General features: G+C 39.1%; 1 protein-coding gene across 2 annotated transcripts in view; it reads left to right on the forward strand.

The window, feature by feature from the left end:
* CDK19 (cyclin dependent kinase 19) overlaps window positions 1-13,363 on the forward strand; it is a 136,031-nt gene that overhangs the window by 14,683 nt on the left and 107,985 nt on the right. Inside the window, exons 1-2 of one of the 2 annotated variants that reach the window (XM_061460119.1) lie at window positions 6,186-6,251; window positions 6,550-6,625. In XM_061460119.1, the coding sequence (XP_061316103.1) occupies window positions 6,602-6,625 (24 nt within the window). In that variant the 5' untranslated portion in view covers window positions 6,186-6,251; window positions 6,550-6,601. Of the gene's footprint in view, window positions 1-6,185; window positions 6,252-6,549; window positions 6,626-13,363 lie in introns of those variants that run through there. The other variant, XM_061460118.1, reaches the window with a different exon arrangement.

A 13,363-nucleotide genomic window follows, 5' to 3' on the forward strand; every position in this document is an offset into this window, starting at 1 on the left:
TTTGAGCAGATGACATGACAAACATGTCTTTCTGTATGAGGAGTCCCTTCCTGTGCCCTACACATGTGTGCTTTTCTGTTTGTAACACAATGTCCATGGACATGGTTTCACCATAGCAGAATGAGGTAAAAGTCTTCTAGTTTCATCCATTCTTTTCATGCCAAAACCAGCCAAATGTAACTTGGGTATCCATGTCATATTGAACTTGTCTGGGACTGGGCTGTAGGAGCAACTTGTAGCTGCTGTGAAATTTTTTAGCAGAGCAGCATACTGCTGCCCTTGAAGGTGAAGAAAGACAAACCTTTTAAAGGGCTGAAGTGGTCATAGATTTTTAGATTTCTGCTTACTGTACTTACTGTTTCACATTTTGAGTTTCCTATGTAGCCTCTCAAAATGAACTAATATATATGCATTGAAATTTAGCATGTGTACAGTTTTCTAGAAATAAGTTAAGATCAACCTGTAGATTCCCAGCTTCTGTCATTTGTGACTGGTTGCTGCAGGGATGGAAAGGAGCTGGGTGAACTGCTGGCTGGATAAGGCTTGATATGGTTTGAGGATAATGATAAAATTACTTTCCTAGTCTGTTGAAGAACATGTACCCTAGTGACGCCATGTCTGGATTTTTTTGATCTTGTAATTCGTTGGGCTTAGTGGCTATTTCTATATGCATAAAATACACTAAAGCATAGGAACTCATCACTTTTTGGGGAAGGATTTAGGTCTGTTTTCCCAGTCATTCATAGACACTTCTTCTGGTAATACTGCCTTTGTAAAGGGCTGTGGCTATGTGCTATATGTAGAATTAAATCTGTGAGCAACTTGCATAAATTAATCAGTGTTCAATGTGATCAGTTTAGCGGCTTTGCTGCCATGTTTCAAATACCATGGTGAGTTTTTCAGTTAACTTCTAGGAGCACTTCAGTGTCATCTTTTTGCCTTTTTTTGGGGGGGTGGGGGGGGGTGGGTGAGGGGAGAGGCGGCATGGGGAATAGTTTGTACTTCTTGTTCTTGATCTCCTGCTGTGATTAACTTCATGCTTCATGGAAGCAATGAAACAAAGCGGTTAGAGCATAACAAGATACCTGTATGAATGCTGTCCTTCCACTGTGTTTGAAGGACACTGAGCTCAGTGTTCCCAGGCTCTCTCCTACGAAGTCACAAATGTTTAAATTCTGTTAGTGTTGCTTATAAGAGTGAATTGTTGCTTTCTGTTACTTTTTTCTGTCTAGGTGTTGGAATGCATTTATGATGCACTTCATTTGTATAAGAAAACATGCACTTTAATCATTATTTATGGTAGTGTGCACTTGACAAAGTTTATACTGTAATGTTAATATCTATATTAACTGATGTGCTACAGATGTAGCTTCAGTGTGATTGCAGTCTTTCAAGCCAGTTCCTTGAGATACATAAATAATTCTGAATTTGGGATGTGTGTTAAAATATCTGTGAATTCAAGAGGACTATCATTAAAAGTTTTAAAATTTGGATAATAGGGATAAAACAATAGTTTGAACCATGCACTATTTGCAAATCCTCCTTCTTATGGTGCTGGGCAAGTTGTTTCTAGTTTTCCATCGGCTTGTTTATAAAGTAGTTTCTCATATGATGGGAGCACTCTGAAGTGCAATTGCAATAGTTAAGACATTTTAACTCCTTTGAAAGGTTTTAATTATTCAAAATCTTCTGAATTTTCTAAAGTGAATTTGTTACTTTGTTCTCGTGGTTTAAACCCAGCCAGACAGCTCATTCACTCACTCCCCTCCTTTTTTCCCTCCCCCTACTCCCAGAGGGACGGAGAGGAGAATCAAAAAGAATGCAACTCCCACAGGTTGAGATAAGAACAGTTTAGTAACTAAGGTATAACACAAATCACTAGTGCTACCACCAATAATAATAATGATAAAGGAAATAACAAGGGAAGAGAATACAATACCTCACCACCAGCTGACTGATAACTTGACCCCCAGCCCAACCAAGCACTGGCTGATACCTCCTCCAACCCTGCAGACTCCCAACCCTTCCAGGTCACTCTCAGTTACATCCTGGGCATGACGTACTGTGGTATGGAATACATGGAATACTTCTTTGGTCAGTTTGGGTCAGGTGTCCTGTCTCTGCTTCCTCCTGGCTTCCCCTCCTCTCTGTCAGAGCATGAGGCTCACAAAGTCCTTGGCCAGACCAAAACATCATTGTTATCAGCTCTGTTCCCAGGCTGAAAGTCAAAACACAGCACTGTACCAGCTACCAAGAAGGATAAAAATGACTGCTACTGCTGAACCCAGGACATTTGTTCTTTCCAAAGCATTTGGAAAATGGAAGCTGAAAGCGTTATCCAGAACAAGAAATAATCATATTTTTGTTTTCTGCATTGATTACTGCAGTAGGACATAAGCCAGCTGAGTTAAATTTTTTTGGGGGCTAGAGGACAGAAATTTCCTTTGCACAGTACAAATTAAAATGTTAACATTAACCTGAAGTATTGCACAATGGAATATTTATTGGTGAGGGAGAAAAGATTCATTTCAAAGACCAAGTTACAGCCTTACACTGGTATGTTTTTTTTTTATAACAGAAGGATGTTCTCAGCTACTGCTGGTAGGCATGAGGAGCCTTCCATTTGGATGCTGCCTATGTCAATCTAAATTAGAGAATCAGGTAGTTTTCAGGGTGGGGATATCTCATATCAGCACTTTAATTTTTTTGTAAGAAGTAAGTCCCTCTTAAAATAGCATGAATTATAATGCTTCTGGAACTGGAAACAATGTTGATTTTAATCTTTACCCCTAGTTTTGTATAAGTGAACTGGAAGTGTGGGGAAACCTGGTGGTGGTGTGACATGGTACTTGTTTTATCAGGCAGATTCTTCTGCATGATTTTGAAAAGGTTTAATAAAGTTTGTGAAGTCACAGCCTCTTAAGGAATAGTGTTCCCTTTCAATTCTGTTTTGCTGTGTTTTTCATCTCAGATTCAGTGAGCACATTGCCACCGTTAGCTTGGGCTGACTGTTTAATAGAACTTGCTTGATTACCCTGGCAGTGTTCAAGGCCAGGTTGGACAGAGCTTTGGGCAGCATGGTCTAGTGTGAGGTGTCCCTGCCCATGGCAGGGGGGTTGGAACTAGCTGATCTTAAGGTCCTTTCCAACCCTAACTATTCTATGATTCTGTGATTAAACCTTGGTCTATGCCTCTTGCTCCATGCCCTCAGGCAAACCCCCAACAACAGGACCTTCAAGTTAGTTGGCCTGCTCCAAAGACAGTATTTCTGTGGACCAGATGAAAGTGATTATGGATACAAACCTTGATTCTCCTTGGATATCCCTAGCATTGTCTTTTGCCTCATACCCGAGCTGTGTAGTTTGTTGTTGTTTGGGTTTGGTTTTTAAACATGATCATGCTTGCTCTGCTCTCTAGTGAAAAATGTACTGCTATAGGATCTGTCGGAAAAGGCTTCTATGAGAACTTTCCTGCTGTGTATATAATCTGTACAAGTTCTTGAAATGTGTTCAGAGTTTACTGGAGTTTTTCTGTATATTTGACATGAAGTTGAAATACTTTCCCCTGCCTCAAGTGTTTCACAAGAGCATAGGTCTTCAGGGAGTTAAATAGTATACTTACCTATCACACACACCATTTGACGTTATTTATTGAATTTTTACAAGTGTAAGTAGAGTGCCTATTTCTTCTTTTCTCCTTTGGCAATTTAATACAATTCAGGTTACTCAATAAAATGGTGTATTTCATCAGATTCCATTGGCATTGAAATTTTAAATGTATTTTTTCTTTCTTTCTCAAATTATCTTGAGATTACTGTTAAGTAGGAAATATTTGTAGTTGAAATACCACTTGGTGAAAATCTTCTGGAAAGTACTTTAAACAGCTATTATATTTGCATAGTAAGAACAGTTAACTTTGGAAAAGTACTCATATAGACTTGCATTTCTGCCAAAGCAAGTAAATGGTATTTATGTATTTAAAGGAGGCTATGTTTATGATTCCGAAGCTGTTAGAGGAAAAAAAAAAAAATTTGAGAGATCTAGAATATGGCAACTTTGGAGTTCTTTATCTTTGATACTCATTTACTTCAGGTATTTCGTTATCCCCATTTTCACTCATTGTTCATAAACCCCAGTGTCCTAGAAGTATCTTGTGTGCAGCTCTAAGATTATCTTCCCTCCTCCCCCTTCCGTGCTGTTATACCTTAAGTCGCTGGATTGTTTATTTTTTTTTTAAGCATCTTTCATAATTTCTTGTTTGTATCTTAAAATCCTGTGTAGAGTGGCTGGCTGTTAAGTGATGACAGACTTGCAGTGACAGGGGTGTTAAGCAGTACTTTTGAAAGCAGTGTGTGCCAAATGGCATGCTCAGCCTCTGAAGTGACCTTTAGTGTGTGAAAGTCTGAGTAAAGTGAAGGGCTGAGTAACTGAATGCAATGCTTGCATCTGTAGAACTAGTTCAAGGGTAGCTGTATTAGTGGGGTGGTGTGCTGGGTTAAATAGGCATGCTAAAAGAAAGGGTATACTACAGTGCTGTAGTGACTACCTTGTTGGGGGATTCAAGATGGTATGTGTGGGATTGCGTTGTACCATGTTGTTTTAAGCATGACTGCAGTTTAAAATCCATGACCAATTTTAAATGTCCAGAGTTGGTTTTGGTTCTGCAGACAGTGTAATTTTGTCTTCACAGTCTCAGTAAGCGATCCAAATTATGGAGTTAATACTTTGCAGTTTACAGGCTTCTGCATAGATAGATAGCAGAACAGTGTATGAGAGAAGATGGGCATTTATTATTTACTCCTTAACATTTGAAATGATTAATAAAATAAAACCAGTTTCTATGAGATAAGGTATGAACTGATTACCTGAAAAGTTACATGCGTTTTGGTTCTGCATCCATATCTTGAGCCAAGTTCTTTTAAATGACTAATTCATGAAAATACAGGGCAGCCCAATGGGGAGCAAAGAAGGAATCCAAATCACTGTATCAGTAGATTCTTGTGAATCCTTCTGCTTGGGAAGCTGACACGTATGCTTCTGAATTTACTCGTGAAAGTGTACTTGTTGAACTACTCTGGTAAGGTGTTAATGCAGTATTTGGCCTCATTTTAGTGATGGTAACTTCTTTGGCTTTCTTTTGCCTTTGAAAAGTTTTGGGTGGTAGCCCCCTCTGCCTCAGTACAGATTCAGGAGTTATATGCTTAAAATACTGCAGTATGAAACTGCTTCATTCTAATTAGCATAGAGGAATAAGCCCCAGAACTTGGATTTCATAGTTGGAACAGCTGCTGAGTGACTCCTACTTCTTCAGAGGTGGGTTTACTTTTTGCAAAAGTTGCAGTGCACTGAGTTTTCATGTGTAGTCAGGATACTTCTGGAAGTTTTCTTGTTTTTTTTTTTGCTTCAAAATACATAGTGCAAAATCAGAGCCAAGCATGATGTTAACTATAGGTATGCTTTGTGGGTTTAGTTGCTACTGAAAATTATTGGGAATAATGATCACCTGTAGTCACTAAAACATGTGGACAACTATAATTTCTGGTTGATCTCATCCTCTCCCCACATTCCTCCATTCAGCCACTTCACATCCAGTGAATTTCAGAGTTTTGGGGGTCTGGAAGAGGGTGGGAAAAGAGACTGGTGTTGCGCAGGATGCAGGCTTAAAATTAAAACCTGTCGTGGCTGAAAGGAATTCAAGGTAACTTTTCAATGTAGCAAACCAAAATGGCTTGGGACTAGTAGAAGGGGAAACTGAAGTCTACCAGAAATGCCGTATGGAATTTGGATGGGGGCTTGTGGTTTGTTTGCTGGTAATTGGCGAGTGCATCAGCGCTGTGGGTATTGGTGCTTAACATCTATTGATGACAGGTGAATCCTGCAAAACTGTACTGTAAGCAGTAAGCTGGTTACATTGTATTGCAAGGGCTTCAAGATACTACTTAATTTTCATGTTCTGTTGGTCTTTTCTCTAAATCACTTCAAACTGTGATTATTTAATAGGGTAGTAGTAATGTTCATGTTGAACGTTATCATGCTCTCCAGCTTTGTACTTCAGAGCACACAGTTTCATATGCCTTGAAGGGGTCTGTCAGTAGCCAGTGCTTATATAGTAAGTATAGTTCATTTAAAAGAATAGTATTTCAGAAGTAAACGTGGATTGACAGTGGCTTGCAAAAGTAAGAACCTTGTGGTTCATGGGTATTTCTAGGAGATTCTTCCAGGCATGGGATACTGCTGCATGGCTTTTTCATGGTAGTAGACAGTATCCTGGAATTTCAGGAAAACTGTTCTTTGTAGACATATTTGTAGTTATCTGTATGCTTTCAGAAAGAAATGGCTGTAGGTTAACAAAGTTTCTTTATGTTTGTTTGGAATTTCTGAAGTGTGTGTTAAAAGGAAACTTGCTTTTAATAATATGTAATTTATGTGTAAAAACAAATTGGCTTTTTAGCTTTGTGATCCAGACCAAATTGAAATAAATCATTAAACTTTTATTGATTATTGTCATATGTCGGAGCTAAAAATTTTTATTTTTTTATTTTTTTTACAGAAAAGATGAAAAGGAGTATGCACTGAAACAAATTGAAGGTACAGGAATATCCATGTCGGCCTGTAGAGAGATTGCAGTAAGTGTACATAAATGAAAGTTACTGACATTATTATTCAACAAGTATTTAATTTTCTCTGAGTTAAGTAATATAAAGGTTATCTAAATGTTTTCTTAAAGTATGCAAGCATGAAAGTTATTCAAACATGACCTTTTCTTAAAATGCTTTCTCCAAATAATAGTGGTTTGTTTTTTGGTTTTGTTTCTTTTACTGGAAAGATCTAGGTAATACACCTCTTCCTGGTATAATTTTGTTTTATCTGCTTTTATGTGTTGAGAGGAGTATACACGTGAGTCTTTTAACTAAGACTTATTTTTAAGAAGGGATGTTTTTAAAATAACTTGTGGGAAAAAGTTCTGAAAGATTACAACTATCATTGCAAGTCTTCTTGCTAATAATGTATTCTGTTTCAGACTAATGGTAGCTTACTCTTCTTTAGTACCTGAGAAGAGTTTGTTCTCCTCATTCCTTGTTTGTTTTGTTAAGTAAGGAGAAATTTCATAGCAAGATAAAAACCAGTTTTGATTGTATTTTTATTACATGTGTCTTAGGTGAAAAAATGGATTCAGAGATTATATGCTTTTGAGCACATATATAGACATGAATGCCTATAATTCCTTCTAAGTATATGAAGCAAATAATTTGATCTTTAAATATTTATTTTATAACTGAAAATTGTGCATTACTATCAGTGCTGGAAAGTGAGTACAATTTTGTAACGCAAAAATTTCTTGCATTGCAAAAGTGCACTTGCTTGATGAAGTATTTACCTTGTTTTAATGCTGTCACTATGCTGAGGGCCGTTGAAATGTATGTTAAGGTTGTGCCTTAAGCTTTTTATAATCCAGTAGTGTTGCATTTAAATAGAGCATTCAGGTGTGCGGTGCAATGTGAGGCATTAGAAACTCATGATGTTCACGAACTGAATAAACCACTGTACTGTGATGTTTAGTGCCCATGGTAATTCTGTGTGAAGAGACTTAGCAGATAAAACTACTATCCTTTTTAAGTGCTTGTCACTGTAAGGTCAAGGTCACTTGTGGATTTGAGAGTTGCCTGCATTGCTGCCAGTCACTTTGCACAAGAATCTGTGACCTTTTTGCTAATATTTCTGACTTTGGAAGAAATAAGTAATCCTCTTAAGATCAATACTAGATTATATTCTCTTACTATAAAGTTGGTTTTGACAACATTGAGATTTTTGTTTCTTGGTTTCTTTGATTCTTGTCCTTTGTTTTAAATTGTACTGCTATAGAGATGATGTGTGGAATAGTCTGAAGGAGACTTTCCTGTTGTCATAATAGCACTGTGGTATGTGGTATGGAGCTGGTTCTGTCATACCTGGACACAGCATTGTGAGGAAGTAGTGTGTGTCAAATTGTTTTTTTTTCTTTGGATGATCCATCACCACTTCAGTCTTGATTAAAAAAAACAAACAAACCACCAAGTTCAGGACAGCCTGGGAAATTTCACAACTCCTGTGTAAATTGCTTGAGTCTTCTGAATGGTTCTTCCTGTAATTCTTCCTTGAATGATACTTTACTCTTCTTCAGGCTTTATTGTAATACTCAATAACCTGAGATAATGTAGCAAACCACTGTTTGCCTCAGTTGAATTTCGTGTTGGTCAAATATTAGAAAGGTGAAAGAGGTAAAGGTGAATTAGTTGAAAAAGAAATCTGAACTTTGTCATACAGAGGTAAGCAGAATTAGGTGCATTTCCCATAAAGAAAAGCAGACTTATAATTAATGCATTAATAATTAATCTTGTATTTAAAGGTTTAGATAGGTAATAAAGATGGTAATGTTTAGTGATTACATAATTAGCCTGGAAAGAGGCCAGGTTAAAATGCCATGACCAGTTCTTCTGACATTGAAGCCTCCATGCTACAGCCCTCACTCTCCAAACACCAAAAAACAAACCCCAAACCACGCCCATGTTCTATAGAAGCTGAGAAAATGAAATGAAAGAAGCACTAATATGTGTGGGTTTGTGTGTGTTCAGAATATTTTAATAATTCTGTAACCTGAAGATACTTGACAAATAACATACCGCTGAACTAAAAGGAATTCAATTTTGCAGTCCAAGATAATTTTGTGTGTAGTATTGCCTTGATGCTCAGAATAAGGTCTTCAGGCTAACTTTCCCTAAGAGAAAAGGCAGAGGACTCCTCTCTTTTGGTGTTACAGATCAAGTTGGTCTCTGTGCTTAGGATTTTGAAAAACTTTTTTTTATCACTACTAATATGACCTTTTCCTGGAAAGAGGCTTATGTCAGTGAAAACATCATATTGGCTTCTCAGGCAAGTGTTGATTACTTTCAATTGTGGGGTGATACCTGCTGAAAGAACCCATATTTCAGCCAATTCTGTTGTATTGAATATGAAAGAACTGCAGAGGATTCTTAGATATTAAGGAATTGGAGGGGAGGAGAAACTAATTTCTTCCTGAAAACTCAAGTTTATTTTGAAGATAACTGAAATTTCAACTATTTCTGTGTTCTTGCTACATGGCAGATTATTGCTTGGCTTAAGCAACAGTGTTTCTGAAGAGTAGTGTTATAGAATATGAATGAGAGTTATGAAATACAGAGTTTGCATTTTTACATGATTATTTTGTTAACAAATATGACACCTCTTTCAGCTCAAGACTTACTTATATTAGCTTATTGTGGAATAAGTGATGGTTCCAAATTATTGCTTGAACAACAGGGTGGGATTTCTGATTCTTTTTGTAAAGTGAGGAAAAAAAATTTTGTGCATTCTTAAAGCAATTTGTAGACAAAGAGGCTCTAGGAATTTGGTACTACAGTTTGCAGTGTAGATGGTGGAAGAGAAATAAAATAAATTTTTAGCCGTTAAGACCTTAAGAAAACTCTGTTCCTTTCTATTCAGAGGTGCGACATCAGAGCATATTCATTGCGAGGTAGTTTAAAGGTACATTGGAAGTACTATGCAACAAAAGAGCATGTGATTGTGCTGCTGGGTGTTAGGATGAGGAACTAGATTTCTTGATGCAGAATGAACTTTTCTGTATCCTTTGATGTGGAATAAGGAAACTGAAGAGTTGAACATAATTGAATGTGAAGGTAGACAAGGATAATAAACTGGATTTAGAAATAATCCAGTGCATGTTTTGTGTAAGTTTTTTCTTCATTATGTTGAAAAAGTAACAAATACTTTATGGGGGAAGGTAAGACTTTTGTTCAGTTCTGCTGCCTTTGTGTTTTATTCTTTGCTCCTCAACCTTATTAGGATAGGCTTCTTGGAAGAGTGAGTGGAGCCAGAACAGACCTGAGGGGTATTATTTGTTAGGGCTGTTTTCTTCTATGGAGTATCTTGGCCATCATCTCTTATGGACCAATAGCTATAACTTTAAAAGTTTGTGAACAGCTAATAGTAATGGAATTTTGTATTTGTTTATCAAAATCACCAGAGTAATAGAGCTTTATCTGAGGTTTCTTGTCCCAAAGGCTTTATTTCCTGTGAGAGGATTATGCTGGTTACTTCAAGTATTTTGCTTTCTACAGTGAAGAGACTATCAAGTTGTGATTGTGGATTTTTGGAAAAACTGAGTCAGAGAAAGGAAAATATAGGTCTTTTCTTAATCAGTGCTGTTCACTGGATGCTTTTAAAGTACTTGGGTATGTAGCCTGTCTCTGAGCATGGAAGAACTTCAGTGCAGTTGTTTCTAATGGTACAAGAAAAGAGCAGTCTCATTGTGTTAATAAAAGGAGAGCACAAAAAAGCAGTAAAATGTTTTTGCTTGATTTTTTTTCTTTTTTTGAATTTAGAAATTTAATGGCTGATTTGGACAGTGGATTTTAGGTTTATCCTGCTGGACTGCACGCTGTTTGCAGCTGTCTCCATTGGAATTTATGTTAGTGGCTAAGTCACGTTCAGAACTTGTGATTATCTGTTGCTTTTCACATAAGGAACTGCAGAAAACAAAGACTGAATGGTAGTAGAGATTAATCTGTAAATTCTTAGAAGAATTGCAATCTCTAACAACTTGAGGAGCTACAGTATGATTATTGTTATCGGCTTATTTAGCTGAGATGGTGTAGTTTAGGATATTAAATGAAGGGAGCATGTCAAAAAGCAGGATCACAAACCTGGACTTCAGGAAAGCAGACTTCAAGATATCTGCTTGGAAGAATCCTATGAGATTCAACCCTGGAGAAAGGAGGGATCCAGGAGAGCTTGTTGGTATTCAAGGGTCACCATGTCCAAAACCAAGTTCCACCCCAACAAACAGGAAAGCAAGCAAGGGCAGGAGGAGACCTGCATGGTTGAACAAAAAGCTCCTTTTTGAACTATGACATAAAAAGGAATCATACATGAGTTGGAATCAGGGATCGGTAACACAAGGGGAATATAGAGTTACTGTTTGATTCTGCAAGAATAGGAGTTAAGAAAGCCAAGGCTGGCCTAGAGTTATCTGTCAAGGGACCTGAAGGGCAGCAAGAAAGGATTTTAGAAATACATAAACAGCAAAAGGAAGACTAAAGAAAATGTGAGCCTGCTGCTGAATGGGAACAAATGATACGGAAAAGCTCAAGGTACTCAATAACTTTTTGCTTCACCTTTTACCAATAAGACTAGCCTTCAGGAATCTCATGCTCCTGAGACCAGAGGACAAGCCAAGCAAGGAAGATGTACCTTTGGTGGAGGAGGACCAGGTTAGGGAGCACTCAAACTAGACATACATGAATCTGTGGCACCTGATGGTTTGCACCCGCAAATGCTGAGGAAGCTACTTGGATGTCATTATGAGACCATTCTCAATTATCTTTGAAAGATTGTGGTGACTGGAAGAGGTTCCTGAGGAATGGAAGAGAGCCAATATCATTTCTGTTTCCAAGAAAGAAGATTAGGGGAACTGCAAGTTGGTCAGCCATACCTCAGTTGCTGGGAAGATGATGAAGAAAATCCTCCTGGAAACACATGGAGGACAAGAAGGTGATTTGGAGTAGTCAGCATTGATTTACAAAGGGGAAATCATCCTTGACCAACCTAATAGTCTTCTGTGATGAGATGAACTGCTTGGTGAATAAGAAGAATGCTGCAGATGCTGTTTATCTTTATTTTAGCAAGGCTTTTGATGTTGTCTCCTGTAACATTTTCACAGATAAGCTAGCAAAGTACAGGTTGGGTAAGTGGAAAATAAGGTGGACTGAAAACTGGCTGAACAGCTGGGCCAAGAGGATTGTGATCAGTGGTGCTGAGTCCAGTTGGAGACAAGTCACTGGTAATGTAACCCAGAAGCTGATAGTGGGGATGATACAAAACTCTGAGATATAGCTGATACACCAGATGGTTGTGCTGCTGTTCAGAGGGACTTCAACAAGACGCAGAAATGGGCATTAAGCAGAGCATTGCCAGCAGGTCAAGGAAGGTGATCCTTCCCCTCTAATTTGGTACTGGTGAGGACCTACCTGGAGTGCTGGGTCTAGCCCTGGGCTCCCCAGTATGAGGGAGGCATACAGCAACTGGAGTGAGCCCAGTGCAGAGCCATAAAAATGACAAAGCAACTGGAACATCTGGCATAAGAGGAGAGGCTGAGAGAGCTGGGGGTTGTTTAGCCTGGAAAAGAGAAGGCTTGGGGAATCTTACCAGTGTGTGTAAATTATGGGAGGGAATGAAAAAGCAGGGACCAGACTCTTCTCTGTGGTGCCAGGGATGGGACAGAAGGCAATGAGCATGCATTGAAATGCCCGAAATTCCGTCTGAATACTGAGACACTCCTGTACTGTGAGGGTGGCTGAGCAGTGGAACAGGTTAACCAGAGAGGGTGCAAAGTCTCCATCTGAGGAGATGCTCAGAGCTCATCTGGACAAATTTGTGAGCAGCTTGCTCTACTTGGCTGTGCTTGAGCACTGTCCTGGGTTCAGCAGTAGCAGTCATGTTTTTTTCCTTTGTGTTAACTGGTGCAGTGCTGTGTTTTGACTTCTAGTTTTGAGAACAGCGTTGGTGAAGCCGATGTTTTCGGTTGTTGCTAAGTGATGTTTACCCTGACCAAGGACTTTGTGAGGCTCATGCTCTGCCAGGGAGGAGGGGAGGCTGTGAGGAAGCAGAGACGGGGCGCCTGACCCGGGCTAGCCGGGGAGGTATTCCATACCACAGCACGTCATGCCCGGGGTGGGGGGTAACTGGGAGTTGCCCGGAAGGACACGGGCTTCCGGGTGGAACTCGTTTTCTTGGCCGGTGGTATCGTATTCTCTTCCCTTGTTATTTTCCCTTATCATTGTTTTAGCTGATAGTAGCGGTGGTGATTTGTTGCTGGACTGTTCTTGTCTCAACCCGTAGGAGTTGCACTCTCTCGATCCTCCTCCCCGTTCCTCCGGGAGCGGGGAAGGGGAGAGCCCCGGTGCAGGGAGGGGGGGGGAGACGAACACGGACCTTGATTGTTGTCAGCTTGGCACCACTCACTGGGAGTGAGTGAACAAGTTACCTGACTGGGTTTAAACCACGACAGTTCTTTTTGGCGCCCAACGTGGGGCTCGAGGGGTTGAGATAAGAACAGATCTGACTGGATTGATAGTCACTCGTCACAATGCTGATTTATTGGCTCTCAAGGTTTTTCCTCTTGATCTCACAGTTTCAGTATACCATATCTTACGTCCATCCGGTATTGGCTGTATTAGTGTTTTTCAAGTGTGGGGCTTGGGCTAAGGTTTTTATCCCATTGTACTTTATGGTAATGACTTGTAATACAATAGAATCATTGATCATGAAACTGATCTGGTTTATGTTCC

This window comes from Pezoporus flaviventris, unplaced genomic scaffold, assembly GCF_033815535.1.
Source record: "Pezoporus flaviventris isolate CSIRO_AGI_PZ_B2104156 unplaced genomic scaffold, CSIRO_AGI_Pfla_v1 ptg000031l, whole genome shotgun sequence".
Classification (NCBI taxonomy): Eukaryota; Metazoa; Chordata; class Aves; order Psittaciformes; family Psittacidae; genus Pezoporus; species Pezoporus flaviventris.